Below are 15,554 nucleotides of genomic sequence, written 5' to 3'. Positions count from 1 at the left end.
CCCATCTGTGGATATTATGTTTTTTTAATATATCTGCTTGTTTCTCACAAAACGCATTTGCAATTTTAGTTTCCAGCCAGCGATAAAAACACTTGAGTTTTGTAACAGGTGACATAGTGCTAAGCGCTGTTGCCACACAATGCCAGGAACTCGAACCTTGGGTCATTGTCTGCGTGGAGTTGACTCTAAATCACCCTATTTCCTTCTTCACTGTTCCTTACATTGAATTGGTTAAGGAGATCTAACCTTCATGAGGTCCAGCCCAGATGGCCCATTCCCTCACCATATGTTATTTGCTCAGATTGCCAAAAACGTAACAGCAAACAAAAAAAATATGATCTGAAGAGTGGATGAGCTCACCTCAAGGTGTCCCACTGTCCAAATTTCTAGCTTCTTCTCTCCCTTCTTCTCTCCCTTCATCTTGACTCAATCCCATGCCTTTGTCAAGTGCTTTCCTCAGTGGCCTCCTTGCTTCCACCCAGCATGAAGTTCAGTTGAACCAAACCTCTGTGGCCCCACAAAATCCCCAAACACATCGCCCTTTCGTCAACCAACCCCAACTGGAACCCTATGCCCCAGTGTATCAATTCAAGCTCTTCCTTCTCATGCTCAGATACCTCATCCCACCCTATTTGCTAATTCAGCTGAGCTCTATCTTCCCACAGGCCATAAGACCATAAGACATAGGAGCAGAATTAGGCCACTCGGCCCATCAGGTCTGCTCCGCCATTCAATCATGGCTGATATTTTTATCATTCCTATTCTCCTGCCTTCTCCCCATAACCCCTGGTCCCCTTAGTAATCAAGAATCTATCTATCTCTGTCTTAAAGACACTTTAAAGGGCAACACAAGTGGATAGCACTGTGGCTTCACAGCGCCAGGGTCCCAGGTTCAAATCCCCGCTGGGTCATGGTCTGTGCAGAGTCTGCACGTTCTCCCCATGTCTGCGTGGGTTTCCTCCAGGTGCTCCGGTTTCCTCCCACAGTCCAAAGACGGTTAGGTGGATTGACCATGATAAATTGCCCTCAGTGACCAAAAAGGTTAGGAGGGGTTATTGGGTTATGGGGATAGGGTGGAAATGAGAGCTTAAGTGGGTCGGTGCAGACTCAATGGGCCGAATGGCCTCCTTCTGCACTGTATGTTCTATGTACTCTATGTCCTTTAGTGATTTGGCCTCGACAACCTTCTGCGGCAAAGAATTCCGCAGATTCACCACCCTCTGGCTGAAGAAATTCTCTGTTCCTCTAGCTTTAGAGTGTAGTTACCAACTTCATTGAAGGGTCAATCTTCCAACCCTGTCCCAGGGGCCATTCACATCACCTAACCACCTCTCTCCTTGCCTTCAAAATCTTCCTGAAAGGCGACCTCTGCGACTGCATTTCCAGTTTCCCTGTCTCCCTCCATCACTACCCGCTGCCTCTCCCCACTGTCCACACCCCGCTGAATGCACTGTGGACCATCCTATTGTCAGGACAACTATTTGAATGACCATTCGCTGCTCATCTTCATTAACAGGCAGATTGTGCAGCCAGTTCTGGTACAGTAATAAGTGAATATACTTGTGAACTGAAATTGAAAATCCCAAAGCCTTCCATCCATGAATCATTGTACATAATTCCATCAGCGGGGTTATTTTAGATACCATCATTTTGTGCTCAGATAACAGATATGTATCTGACTTATAGCTCGCTTACCTCTCGGTTGTGTCTCATTTAACTTTCTTTGTTTTCGAATCAGACCTTCACAGATGCCAGGCTTCATTTACTGGTTTAAGCGATGGCTCAGGTAAAGGTTGTTCCACTCATGGGGCATGGCTTCAAAATGCAGTTCAGCCACATGGCATGATGATCTCACTGATTCAGTGCAAACTAAAACTGCCCTCATACAGGCGATCTGAAAGAATTAGTTTGCGCAGCAGGAGTGACACTCCAAGCTTGGGCCATCAGCTGGCTGTGATTGATAATGACCAGTCATGAATACTGAACCTATCCCACCTTCCCAACGCTGACACCTCGGAATTTGACGATTCCCGCCCTTGGCCTGTTGTCATGGCTTGGTAAGCCGAGAAGTCTGGTCCCACACAGGATTGCAGAATTGTTACAGTACAAAAGGAGGCCATTTTGGCCCATTGTGTCTGCGGCATCTCTCTAAACGGGCATCTTCCCTCAGTGCCATTCCCTTGCCTTATCTCCTGAGAATGTTTTCTATTCAAGTAACCATCTCACGGCCTCTTGAATGCAATCACTGAAACTGCCTTCACCACACTTCCAGGCAATGCTTTCCAGATCCCAACCACCCATACGGAAAACGTTTTTTCTCACAATTCGACTGAGCTTTATCATCTCAGCCTCTCCCAGGTCAAAAAACAGAAACATCAGCCAGGGATCCCACCCCAAACTGGTATCCAGTGACCCCAGTTTGAAAATGAATGTCAGATGATCTGTAGGAACAGATTATGTTGTCATGTACTCTGGGTTGATTAGGTTGCCCACATTCGCTGTCTCGGGTCTCGTGAGGAAGTGATCTTGCAAGATTTCTACACATCTTTTTCGATGCCTTTTCACTACATTCTGCCTTTTTATTTTCTTCAATTGTCTTCTCATTACATGCTTTGCCCTATGTCTGTATTATCAGGATCTAGAAATCTGCCTTGAAGAGCTAATTTTAGGAATTTTGACGTTTGGTGGGAAGGACTGAAATCCCTGGCGTTGTCCCACAATTTCCTACCTGATTATAAAATAACTTGAAGCGGTCCTGTGATAGCCTATGTAAGTTCCAGATGAACCAGACTCCTTACTCATACCCACTGTCTAGAAATTCAGGAGTATCCATTTTTGGCTGTTGAAGGAAGGGCTGGTTCTGGGGTAGGGTGAATGGCAAGTAACCTTGGCCAGAATGGTGAGATCTGGAGGTCCCTACACATTAGGCTGTGGATTCTATCATCATAGAACTGGACAAAAGGAGCAGACTATTTGTGAGGGTTGGAGGAAGTGCCCCTCAATACTGGCTTTAGGCCTGTGTAAAGCATGCCTCTTATTCAGCCTTACCCAATTTAGCATTCAAAGGCAGAAATGTGTATGTGCTTCCTGTTCACCATCTTGGGACCCTGAACAGTCCTCATAAAGCCTGGGAAATAGGATCTAAACGCACCATCTTCAAATGGTCAGCCAAAGCCTGCTTTGATTGCACTTTTGCACCTCACAGAGGGCGTAATTGGACAGCCATTGGTCACCCTCGCTCTGCTGATTCTGATGTGGCCTCTTCTTCTTTTCCACAGAGGCGCTCTCACTGGCTGTCGTCATCGGTGTGGCCGTTGGAGCTGGAGTGGCATTTGTTGTCGTCTTGGCAACCATTACAGTCATCTGCTGCTCGCGTTCCCAGAGAAGTAAGTGCCTGTGTGGAATGGGAGCTTCTTATATTGAAGAGTTAAAGAAATCCAACCCAGGCGTTAAGTGTCAGGGCAAATCTCTGACAAGACAGAATTCAGTGTGGGTAGTGTGAGGGCAACTACATTATACCCAAAAATCATCATATTCTAGAAATAATGTGAACCCAAGAACTGTGGCTGTAGGAGCCCAAGAATATAAACCATTTATAACTACTGGGCAGGTACAAAAAGTAATCAAAAGGCTCAAGAGGGTTGGATTATGAAGGAGTGAAAGTTACAATTCAGTTTTACGAGCAGTGATCGAACCCCGTGTGGAGTATTGTTCAGATTAGGTAACCACAGGAAGGATATATTGGCCTTGGGGAGTGAGGGGGAGAGCACAGATCTATCAGATTCACAAGGTTTAAAGGGTTAAACTATGGAACAGGTCTTATAAACTTGGCTTGTGTTCCACTGAGTATAGAACATTGAACAAACTGAGTTGCTAAATATGTTGGATATATTTAATAAGTTAGGAGTGGGATCCTCCGGTTCCCCAGCTGCGTGTTTCTCGGCGGCGCGTCGTTCACTGGCAGCGGGAGTCTCTCTTCCCGCCTCTTGTCATTGAGATTTCCCATTAAAGTCACCCCACACCGCCGGGAAACCCGCAGACTAGAGTACCCTGCGGACAGGAACATGGAATCCCAACGGATTCCAGCCAAGATGCAGAAAAACTAGTTCCTCTGGCAGGGAGATCAGAAGGGAAGTGAACAGATTCATAATGTTTGAGCAAGGGCAGTCAAGACTGAATTGGACTGGTAGAGATTCTGCCCCCAAGTAGAGGGTCGCCCGGAGCTTTCAAAACTGAGATCGCGAGGGTTTTGTTGGGGGAGGAGATCACAGAACATGGCGTTGAGGTGCAGTTCAGCCAGCATCCAATAGAATGTTGGAGTCAGCTCAAGGGTCTATTCCTGTTCTCAAATTCCTTTGTCTCCTATAACTCATCCACCCCTCACCCAGCTTCACCGACCCTTCCAGTCACTCAGTCTCTCAACCCCCCTCCTCTGCCTATCACCCACCTTTTTTTTCCCCAGCTACACCTACCAAGACAATCCTCCAAGCACAATGGGCCCTTCAGCTATGCGCAATGTGAGATCAGTAGAAGAGGGCAGAAGGTGGATATTTACTTTTGACCCATGTAGTTAACTGTTGGGAAGTGTCTGGAAAACCGAAACGGATCGTTTTGCGCGTGGCTGATGTCACCCACAAGTGGGTCAAACTTTGAATAGACTGCTGGCACCCACTCAGCCTGAACCCAATAAAAAAATCAACACCTTACGGAGAAACGAGCAGAGAAATTAGAAGCAAAAGATTTTGCAAATGATTAATTGGATTCCCGCTCACTTTAATATTCCAGGATGCTTCATTAAAGTTCGCAAAAATCATTCATGGTGGATAACGAAAATCCCATCTGGTATACGTATTGACAATTGTCAGGTGACAAGTATACTTCCATCCTTCACAAAGACTAACTGTCTGAGAGAGATTAAACCATTGAGACGACATCACTTTCCTTTCATCAACAGAGAGCAAAGTTCAGGTAATGTCTACCCACACCCCACCTCTTCCTAAATACCATGTGACTACAGAGTAGCTTCCTTCTCGTGGCTTATCAATGGGGCCAGATGCTGCCTGCCTGCTACTTTCCTCTCCCCCTCCCATCCCACCCCCACCTTCACTCCCCCAGCTTCTCCTCAAGGTGGACAATCTCACATCTATGTCATCCCACCTCATAGCCTGAACCAGAAAGTATTCAGTCGGAGCATAGGTCCCCATGGCTGGTAAACATAAGAGGTTTTGACTTGGCCTTCCTGATGGTCAGAGGTCATGCTTCCATCCAGATTCACTGGGTGTATTGTCCATTTGATTTTTTTTCTCTGTCAGCCCTCCTATGCTCTGAGTATATCATCCAACATTCCCTTCTTCCCTGTGCTGAAGTCTAGATTCATCACACTGTTCCCAACTCTTACTCATCCTTTATCCAGAATTCAAATTTTATTTTCCTCCTCACAGTGTTCCCTCGTCCCCGACACTGTACGGGTTCTAGCGACCAGAGCTTCGCATCGCTCAGCCAATACCTCTTTTTTTTTTTTAAATTTAGATTAGCCAATTATTTTTTCCAATTAAGGGGCAATTTAGCGTGGCCAATCCACCTACTCTGCACATTTTTGGGTTGCGGGGGCGAAACCCACGCAGACACGGGGAGAACGTGCAAACTCCACACGGACAGTGACCCAGAGCCGGGATCGAACCTGGGACCGCAGCGCCGTGAGGCGGTTGTGCTAACCACTAGGCCACCGTGCTGCCCCGCCAATACCTCTTGCGTTACCTTATTTTCTCTGCTACTCTTTTCAGCCTTGGTGGTTCTTCCCTCAGTTTCTGATGAAAAATGGATGCATTTGCACATTTGTCACAGGTTATAGTTCAGTGGATGGTGTATTTGTCTCTGAGTTGGTGGGTGTGAGCCTCAGTCCAATGACTTGGGTGCAACATCCAGGCAGAGTGCGGTGAATTCCACACTGTTGGACATGCTGTCGATTGTAATCAATGAGGAGACCTGAAAAGGTAAGTTAAATTGGTTTATTTCCTATTCACAGTAAGGAAACACAATGGTAGCTAGCACCCCTCATCCCAGCCGGGACCAGCCAAAGATGCCAGCCCCCTTCTGGATCGTTTTTTATCACGGAGATTTAACGGAGCCTTTGGCCCTCAATGGGGCATATCGTAATCCAGCCCCACAGGGGGATTGATGGGGATGTCCCTGTTGGTCTCGTGGGGGTTATAACACAATTCGTTTAGGTGAGATGTTAAAGCGAGGACTTGTCTGCCCTCCCAGGTGGAAGTGAAAGCACTGTTGACCCGGAATCTCCGGGAATTGAAGGTCAATCTCCATGACACTGCTGTGTCCAACCATGGAGAAAAATCATCTGGACATTTAAAACGATTGCTTTGGGCGCAATTCTCCGCACTCACGACGGTGCGGAGAATAGCGGGGGTCGTAAATTTTTACGGCCACGCTAGTCCGACGCCCTCCCGCTATTCTCCCCCCCCCCCCCCCCCCCCCCCACGCCCAACTCCTGACACGAATCGCTGCCGCCGTTTTTTTACGGCGAGCAGCGATTCTCAGCTGGCCGATGGGCCGAATTCCAAGCCCTTTACGGCCATTTTTACGAACGGCAAACACACCTGGTCTGGCCGTTCGTAAAAACGGCCGTAAAGTCCCGATCTTGGCAACCATGGCACCGATTGGCACGGCAGTACCACGGCCGTGCCAAGGGTGCCATGGGCCCGCGATCGGTGCCCACCGATCGCGGGCAGCGGGTCTGATTCCCGCACACTCTTTGTCCTTCCGCCGCCCCATTGTATCACTTCGCGGGGCGGCTGAGGGGCATCCCGGCCCGCGCATGCGCGGGTTTCGCGCAAATGCGCGGGTTTCGCGCAAATGCGCGATGACGTCATCCGCGCATGCGCGGGTTGGAGTCTTCCAATCCGCGCATGCGCGGCTGACGTCATGTGACGCGTCAGCCGGCGCAAACTCTGGCAAGCGGGCTTAACGAAATTCATTAAGCCCGCGATGCCGGAGTTCACGGCCGCGGCATACTAGCCCCGACCGGGGACCAGAATCGGTTCCCGGTCGGGGAGGGGGAGGCTGGCGTCAAACCCGCCCAGTTTTGACGCCAGCCTTACTATTTCTCCCTGTCTGGGAGAATCGCGCCCTTTGTTTTTTCAAACAAAATTCTCCGCTGGCGAGATGCTCCGCTTTGCTGGCAGCCTAGGCCCCTAGGGGTTTCCCGACGACGTGGGGCTGCCCCACAATGGGAAACCCCATTGACCGGCCAGTGTAACGGAGCATCCCCCCGGCGGGGTGAAATAGAAATGCGGCGCGGCGCGGCGGGGCGGAGAATCCAACCTAAAGTCTTTGAATATGTCTCTTTGCCAGTTACAAAAAAAATTGAAAATGGGGGGGGGGAAAAGTCTGTTTGTTAAGTGTCATCCAGTTGGGAAATGACTCTGTTTGCTTTCCAGTTGATATAAGAAGGCCGCGCATCTCAAGCTTTGAGAAGTCCTAAGGTTCTGCAAGGCACAATTGAGTTGCAAAATGTCCTTGCTTGTTGCTGCAGGATAAGAAAACCAGGGAGTTGGTCTTGGGCAGTCGCAAATCAGTCTCCGTTTTAAACTGCGCCAGTTTCATTGACAGGATGCTGAAAGATTTCTTGAAACAAAAAGCAATTCAGAAATGTCACCAAATATCCAAACACTTGTATTTCCAGGTTCAGATCGCTTAATAGGGCAGACAATCCCTCAGTGTAGGGCATACAATAGAAACAGAAGAGTGTCTGAAGGAGGCTAGCGCTGACTGCAGCATGAGACAGGAGGGAAATTTGGAGGAGATTTGGAGCGCAAGTTCAGATATTTGAAATGAGCTGGGAAGACATGCGGGACAGAGGTTGGGAGGAGTTTTGTGTTGCAAGTTGGAAGTCATATCAGAGATGGGGCTCATAGTGAGAGATGAGAGGAGTTTCAGAGTGAGGGCTGGGAGGTGTTTCAGAGTGGGGGTTAGGGAAGTTTCAGAGTGAGTGTTGGGAGGATTTCAGAGTGAGGGTTGGGAGGAGTTTCAGAGTGAGGGTTGAGAGGAGTTTCAGTGTGGGAGTTGGGGGAGATTCAGAGTGTGGGCTGGGAGGTGTTTCAGAGTGGGGGTTGGGAGGATTTCAGAGTGGGGGTTGGAAGGAGTTTCAGAGTGAGGGTTGAGAGGAGTTTCAGAGTGAGGGTTGGGAGGAGTTTCAGTGTGGGAGTTGGGGGAGATTCAGAGTGTGGGCTGGGAGGTGTTTCAGAGTGGGGGTTGGGGGAGATTCAGAGTGAGGGTTGGGAGGATTTTCAGAGTGAGGGTTGGGAGAAGTTCAGAGTGAGAGTTGGGGGAGATTCAGAGTGAGGGTTGGGAGGAGTTTCAGAGTGAGGGTTGGGGTAGTTTCAGAGTGAGTGTTGGGGGAGTTTCAAAGTGAGGGTGGGAGGAGTTTCAGAGTGAGGGTTGGGAGGAGTTTCAGTGTGGGGGTTGAGAGGAGTTTCAGAGTGAGGGTTGGGAGGAGTTTGAGTGGGGGTTGGAAGGAGTTTCAGAGTGAGGGTTGAGAGGAGTTTCAGAGTGAATGTTGGGGGGAGTTTCAAAGTGAGGGTTGGGGTAGTTTCAAAGTGAGTGTTCGGGAAGTTTCAAAGTGAGGGTGGGAGGAATTTCAGAGTGAGAGATGGGAGGAGTTTCAGAGTGGGGTTTGGGAGGAGTTTCAGAGTGGGAGTTGGGGGAGATTCAGAGTGAGGGCTGGGAGGTGTTTCAGAGTGAGAGTTGGGGGAGATTCAGAGTGAGGGTTGGGAGGATTTTCAGAGTGAGGGTTGGGAGAAGTTCAGAGTGAGAGTTGGGGGAGATTCAGAGTGAGGGTTGGGAGGAGTTTCAGAGTGAGGGTTGGGGTAGTTTCAGAGTGAGTGTTGGGGGAGTTTCAAAGTGAGGGTGGGAGGAGTTTCAGAGTGAGGGTTGGGAGGAGTTTCAAAGTGGGAGTTGGCAGGAGTTTCAGAGTGAGGGTTGGGAGTAGTGTCAGAGTGAGGGTTGGGAGGAGTTTCTGAGTTAGTGTTGGGAGGAATTTCAGTGTTGGAGTTGATGGCAGTTTCAGAGTGGGGGCTGGGAGGAGTTTCTGAGTGGGGGCTGGGAGGAGTTTCTGAGTGGGAGTTGATGGCAGCTTCACAGTGGGGGTTGAGAGGAATTTCAGAGCGAGTGTTGAGAGAAGTTGCAGAGTGAGGGTTGGGAGGAATTTCAGAGTGAGAGTTGGGGGGAGTTTCAGAGTAAGATTTGGGAGGAGTTTCGGATTGGGAGTGGGGGGAGTTTCAGAGTGAGATTTGGGAGGAGTTTCGGAATGGGAGTGGGGGGAGTTTCAGAGTGAGATTTGGGAGGAGTTTCGGATTGGGAGTGGGGGGAGTTTCAGAGTGCGATTTGGGAGGAGTTTCGGTTTGTGAGTTGTGGGGAGTTTCAGAGTGGGAGTTGGAAGGAGTTTCAGTTTGAAAGTTGGGGTAGTTTCAGAGTGGGAGTTGGAAGGAGTTTCAGAGTGGGCATTGGGAATAGTATTAGAGTGGGAGTTAGAGGGTGTGGTGAACGTATTGCATTAACCATTCACCATGTATGTAACTGTACCATGCTGTTGCCCATGAGGGCTCCGCCTATGGACCATTGTAAGGTATTATCTGTGATGTATCATGTTGTTGCCTTTGTGGGCTCAGCCCCTGGCTCCTCTCCTTGAGGGGAGGTATAAAGAGCAATAGCCCTGTAGGCGGCTCTCAGTAGCAGGGCAGTCGCAGGCAGGAAAGCCACAGTTTACATCAACTCCTTGTTTTGCATGAATAGAATGTCACATCAGAGGGAGTATCAGAGTGAGGGTTGGGGAGAGTTTTAAAGTGGGTGTTGGGGGGCAATACAGACTGAGGGTTGGTAGGACTTTTACAGTGGGGTTTGGGGCAGCTTCAGAGTGGGAGATGGGAGGAGTTTGAGGGTTGGGGAAAGTTTCAGAGTGGGAGTTGGGGGGAGTTTCAGAGTGGTGGTTGGGAGGAGTTTCAGACAGAGTGGGGAGGAGTTTGAATGAGAGTTGGGAGGAGTTTCTGAATGGGGTTGGGAGGAGTTTTAGAGTGAGTGTTGCTAGGAGATTTATTGTGATGATGGGAGCAGTTACATAGTGAGATTGGGAGGAATTTCAGAGAGAGCTGAAAGGAGCTTCAGAGTGGGGGTTGGGAGGAGTTTCAGAATGAGAGTTGGGGGGAGATTCAGAGTGAGGGTTGGGAGGAGTTTCACAGTGGGAGTTGGGGGAATTTCAGAGTGAGGGTTGGGAGGAGTTTCAGAATGAGAGTTGGGGGAAGATTCAGAGTGAGGATTGGGAGGACTTTTACAGTGAGAGTTGGGAGGTGTGAGTGTTGGGAGGTGTTTCAGAGTGGGAGTTCGGAGGGGTTTCAGAGTGGGCGTTCGGGGAGTTTCAGATTGGGAGGAGTTTCAGAGTGGGGGTTGGGAGGAGTTTCAGAGTTACTGTTGGGGGAAGTTTCAGAGTAGGGGTTGGGAGGAATTTCAGAGTGAGTGTTGGGAGGAGTTTCAGAGTGGGGGTTGGGAGGAGTTTCAGAGTGGGGGTTGGGGCGAGTTTCAGAGTAGGGGTTGGGGCGAGTTTCAGAGTGGCGGTTGGGGCGAGTTTCAGAGTAGGGGTTGGGGCGAGTTTCAGAGTGGCGGTTGGGGCGAGTTTCAGAGTGGCGGTTGGGGCGAGTTTCAGAGTGGGGGTTGGGGCGAGTTTCAGAGTAGGGGTTGGGGCGAGTTTCAGAGTGGCGGTTGGGGCGAGTTTCAGAGTGGGGGTTGGGGAGAGTTTCAGAGTGGGGGTTGGGAGGACTTTCAGAGTGTTGTGAGGTGTTTCAGTGTAGGAGTTGGGAGGAGTTTGAAATGGAGTTGGGAGGAGTTTTTGAATGGGTTGGGAGGTGTTTCAGAGTAGGATTAGGGAGGAGTTTCAGAGTGAGGGTTGGGTGGAGTTTCAGAGTGAAGGTTCAGAGGAGTATCAGAGTGGGGGTTGGGGGGGTTTGAGAGTCAGTGTTGGATTCGGGTTTCTGAGTGAGCGTTGGGAGGAGTTTCACAGTGGAAGTTGAGGGAGTTTCAGAGTGGGAGTTGAGGGGAGTTTCAGAGTGAGGCTTGGGTGGAGTTTCAGAGTGAGGTTTGGGAGTAGTTTCAGAGTGAGGGTTGGGAGGAGTTTCAGAGTGAGGGTTGGGAGGAGTTTCAGAGTGAGAGTTGGGAGGAGTTTCAGAGTGAGGTTTGGGAGCAGTTTCAGAGTGGGGGTTGGGAAGAGTTTCATAGGGAGTGTTGGGTGGAGTGTCAGGGTGAAGGGTTGTGGGGAGGTTCAGAGTGAGGGTTGGGAGGAGTTTCAGAGTGAGGGTTGGGGGGAGTTTCAGTGTGAAGGGTTGGGAGGAGTTTCAGATTTAAGGGTTGGGGAAGGTTCAGAGTGAGGGTGGGAGGAGTTTCAGAGTGAAGGGTTGGGGGGAGGTTCAGAATGAGGGTTGGGAGTAGTTTCAGAGTGAAGGGTTGGGGGGAGGTTCAGAGTGAATGTTGGGAGAAGTTTCAGAGTGAGGGTTGGGGGGAGTTTCAGAGTGAGTGTGGGAGGAGTTACAGAGTGAGGGTTGGGGGGAGTTTCAGAGTGAGTGTGGAAGGAGTTTCAGAGTGAGGGCGGGAGGAGTTTCAGAGTGAGGGTTGTGGGGAGGTTCAGGGTGAGGGTTGGGAGGAGTTTCAGAGTGAGGGTGGGAGAAGTTTCAGAGTGAGGGTGGGAGGAGTTTCAGAGTGAAGGGTTGGGGGGTGTTTCAGAGTGGGGGTTGGGGGGAGTTTCAGAGTTAAGGGTTGTGGAAGGTTCAGAGTGAGGGTTGGGGGGAGTTTCAGAGTGAGGGTTGGGGGGAGTTTCAGAGTGAAGGGTTGGGGGGAGTTTCAGAGTGAGGGTTGGGGGAGTTTCAGAATGGGGGTTGGGGGGAGTTTCAGAGTGAAGGATTGGGGTGAGTTTCAGAGTGAAGGGTTGGGAGGAGTCCATTCCACACCCTAACCACTCTCTGAGTAAAGAACCTAACTGTAGCGAGGCTAATTTGTAAATAAACAAATGGCTGAGTTGCTGCAACGTCAGCAGTGTGCTTTGTGGGAATTCCATGATGCCTCCTGTGTCCTGAATAACCACTTGAGCAAGAAGTGTGGGTTGAGGGGAGTTTCAGAGTGGGAGTTGGGGGGAGTTTCAGAGTGGGAGATGGGGGGAGTTTCAGAGTGGGAGATGGGGGGAGTTTCAGAGTGGGAGATGGGGGAGTTTCAGAGTGGGAGATGGGGGAGTTTCAGAGTGGGAGTTGGGGCGACTTTCAGAGTGGGAGTTGGGGGGAGTTTCAGAGTGGGAGTTGGGAGCAGGAAGTGTCATCAGTTGTGGCAATTTGAATGTCCAAGTTTGGAACTGGAGCAGCAGTTGGAGTCACTGAGTTCGATCCTCAAGGCTGGGAGGTATGTGGATAGGATGTTTGTTCATGTCACCACCCCAAAGCTTGAGTCTGCAGGGAGAGAGGGAAGAGGGGAAATCACCAGGAGTCATAAATGGACAGGCAGGTCGAGAATCCCCTCCTCCAACCAGTATTAACTCCTGAATTCTGATGAGAGTAATGGTTCATCAAGGGAGTGCAGCCAGAACAAAATCCATGGCACTACGGGTGACTAAGCTGTATAGCGAGGGGACAAGGAAGTCTGGATGAGCAATTGCGTTCATGATTGGATCTTGAGGGGATCTAATGGCTGTTTCTGTGGTCAAACACATTAATCCAGCCTTAAGGGCTGGTTTAGCTCCGTGGACTAGACAGCTGGTTTGTAATGCTGAACAAGGCCAGCAGCATGGGTTCAATTCCCGTACCAGTTAACCGAACAGGCGCCTGAATGCGACGACTAGGGGCTTTTCACAATGACTTCATACTTGTGACATTAATCCAGGACATTGCGTTGCCTCCCAAATTCCAGGATCATGAATTCCAGTGAGCACTTGCAGAGAACCCTGAGGGTGAAGGGCACAAATCTGCAGAAAAATTAATGAGAACGGTTCCAGGGACGAAGAACCTCCATCATGAAGATAGATTGGACATGTTCAGACAGTTTTTCCAAGAGAAAAGAAGGTTGAGAGGAGATTTGATAAAGGTATTCAAAATCATGTGGGGTCTGGACAGAGTAGATAGGGAGACACTGTTCCCACTCATGAAAGGAATGACAGGACGCAGATTTAAAGCAATTAATAAAAGAAACAATAGTGATATGAGGGAAACAAAACTACGCAGTGAGTGTGTATGGTTTGGAATGCACTTCCTGGAATTGTGGTGGAGGCAGATTCAATAGAAACATTCAAAAGGAGATTAGGCTGCTATTTGTACAGAAAGAATATGCAGGGTTATGGGAGAAGGCAGGAGAATGGAACTTGTGTAAATTGTTCATTCAGAGAGCTTGTGCAGGCACAATGGGTGAGACGGCCACTTTCTGCACCGTTACATTTCTGTGATTCTGTGAAGAGGATTCCCATCAGCTTGTGGCTGTTGAATGCCACTCCTTACCTAACTGTAACTTTTATTGTCTTTAACTAATTTAATGAACTTTAATTGACTCCAACCCTTACTTTTCCTTAGCATGCATTTCTCTGGACTCTGGTAAGCCCTACAATGTAAATTGCCCGGGCGTGCAGAAAGCATTTGACAAAGTTCCACACGGAAGGCTGTCAATTAAGTTGAGAGTCTTGAGGAAACAGTAGTCATGGATGAGAAATTGAGGACAAAATTGAAGCAATGGGCACTCCTCCGCAAAGTTATATTGGGGTCAGGGTGGGTAGTATGAGCAAGGAATCTGTATTTTAAGCACATGGTTGCTATTTGACTTTAGAGGCATGGACTCAGGAATCCATTGCAAATTGTTCAAACTGACAAATGACGCAAAATTAGAAAAGCAGCAAAATTGATTGATCAGAAGTTACAGAACAGGATGCATAAAATATGTAGGTGGGTCAAAAAATGGCAGGCGAAATTAATTACAGAATAAAATGACGTATAATGACACAGGAAAGAAAAATAATAATAATCTTTTATTGTCACGAGTATGAAGCTACTGTGAAAAGCCCCAAGTCGCCACATTCCAGCGCCTGTTCAAGTAAGCTGGTATGGGAATTGAAGCCGCGCTGCTGGCCTTGTTCTGCATTACAAACCAGCTGTCTAGCCTACTGAGCTAAACTAGCCCTTAAATGGAAAATGAGCAACGTGTGCATTCCATGAATGATGGCAGAATGACTAAGAATCAAATTAAGAAAACCTGGGATCTTAATAGTCTTGAAGTTTAATATGGCCTGTCAATGCAATCAACAAAGCCAATATAATATCACCTTCAGAACCAAAAATCAACCGAATGTCCAGTTCTAGTCAAGACGCAAGGGAAACATTCAGGTTTTGGATGAAGAACCAATTAGTCCATGTCTTAGCTTTCCAGTTAGTAATAAAGACTGGATGAATTTTGACTTTCCAGCCTTGACAGAAGGTGGTGGAGTTGGCATGCAAGATGATGGGAGGCATTCCGTGGGATCTTGGCAGAAGGCTGGATACAAGACCGGGAGCGGGATTCTCCACCGGCAGGATGCTCCGTTTTGCCGGCACCCAGAGGTTTCCCGACAGTGTGGGGTTGCCCTACAATGGGAAACCCCTTTGACCAGCCGGCGTAACAGAGAATCCCGCCGGTGGGTTGAGGCAAAAATGTGGCGCAGCGGGGCTGAGAATCCAGCCCCATATACCTATGTTGCCTCCTTTGGGAAAGACCCATCCAGTTACAAGCCAATTAGGCAATTAACAGACCAGGAGTAGGTCTTCCCCAGAGACAAAGGCCCAGCGTAGAAGTCCTGCCCATTGAGAGAAGCCGTCCAATCATAGGCCAGCAATTATTTTGCTCAGCAGTGCCCCCGGCAGGAGGGGATGCGGGGGATATCTGCTGCAGGAAATGCACCCAGGATCTCAGAACAGCCCAGGCTAGTGGTAAGAGAGAGCGGGAGGGGTTTCACAGGGTAGGAGTGACAAGAGCGTGGGGTTTAAGGGGGGAATGGCAGCAAAGGCAGAAGGGTGGATCTCAGTGTTCCCCTATATCTGTCCCAGGAAATGCCAAGTCCCTGAAAATACTGATGAATCAGGCAACCCTCCCCACTCCATTCCCTCCAGGAGACCATAAGCAACCCACACTGGTTTACTTGCATGGAGAGCAAACCCTCACTTTTCCCTGAAGGGCCTCAGTTGGTCATCGAGCTGGAAGGTTGTTCATGGGCCTTCTCACCACTGAATGAATTGAAACTGAGGATAAAGATGGTGAGGTTCCAGACTGTCCACACTCCCACTTCATTAACTCGAACAGGTTTTATTTGGTTCATTTCTTAATTTAAATATTTGCGCTGTTGGGCAATGATAATGTGATTGATCCAATAGTCCTTTCTCCCTCACGCAAGCCAAGCAATATGCTGTTGGATGTGTCTGACTGGAACACACCTGATGTTCCCTGTTAACTCCACATTCGGATGATTTTCATTTTCTGGATCTGTGTCTAATTCGTAT

At 49.0% G+C, this 15,554-nt stretch overlaps 1 protein-coding gene across 2 annotated transcripts in view; it reads left to right on the top strand.

Annotated features, from left to right (window-relative positions):
* Window positions 1-15,554, top strand: part of kirrel3a (kirre like nephrin family adhesion molecule 3a) — a 991,443-nt gene that overhangs the window by 916,503 nt on the left and 59,386 nt on the right. Inside the window, exons 12-13 of one of the 2 annotated variants that reach the window (XM_038778398.1) lie at window positions 3,279-3,386; window positions 4,786-4,968. In XM_038778398.1, the coding sequence (XP_038634326.1) occupies window positions 3,279-3,386; window positions 4,786-4,968 (291 nt within the window). The remainder of the gene's footprint in view (window positions 1-3,278; window positions 3,387-4,785; window positions 4,969-15,554) is intronic. The other variant, XM_038778399.1, reaches the window with a different exon arrangement.

Source organism: Scyliorhinus canicula, chromosome 19 (genome assembly GCF_902713615.1).
Source record: "Scyliorhinus canicula chromosome 19, sScyCan1.1, whole genome shotgun sequence".
Taxonomy (NCBI): Eukaryota; Metazoa; Chordata; class Chondrichthyes; order Carcharhiniformes; family Scyliorhinidae; genus Scyliorhinus; species Scyliorhinus canicula.
Note: the sequence above shows the minus strand (reverse complement) of the source record. Positions and strands in the feature narration are given on the sequence as shown.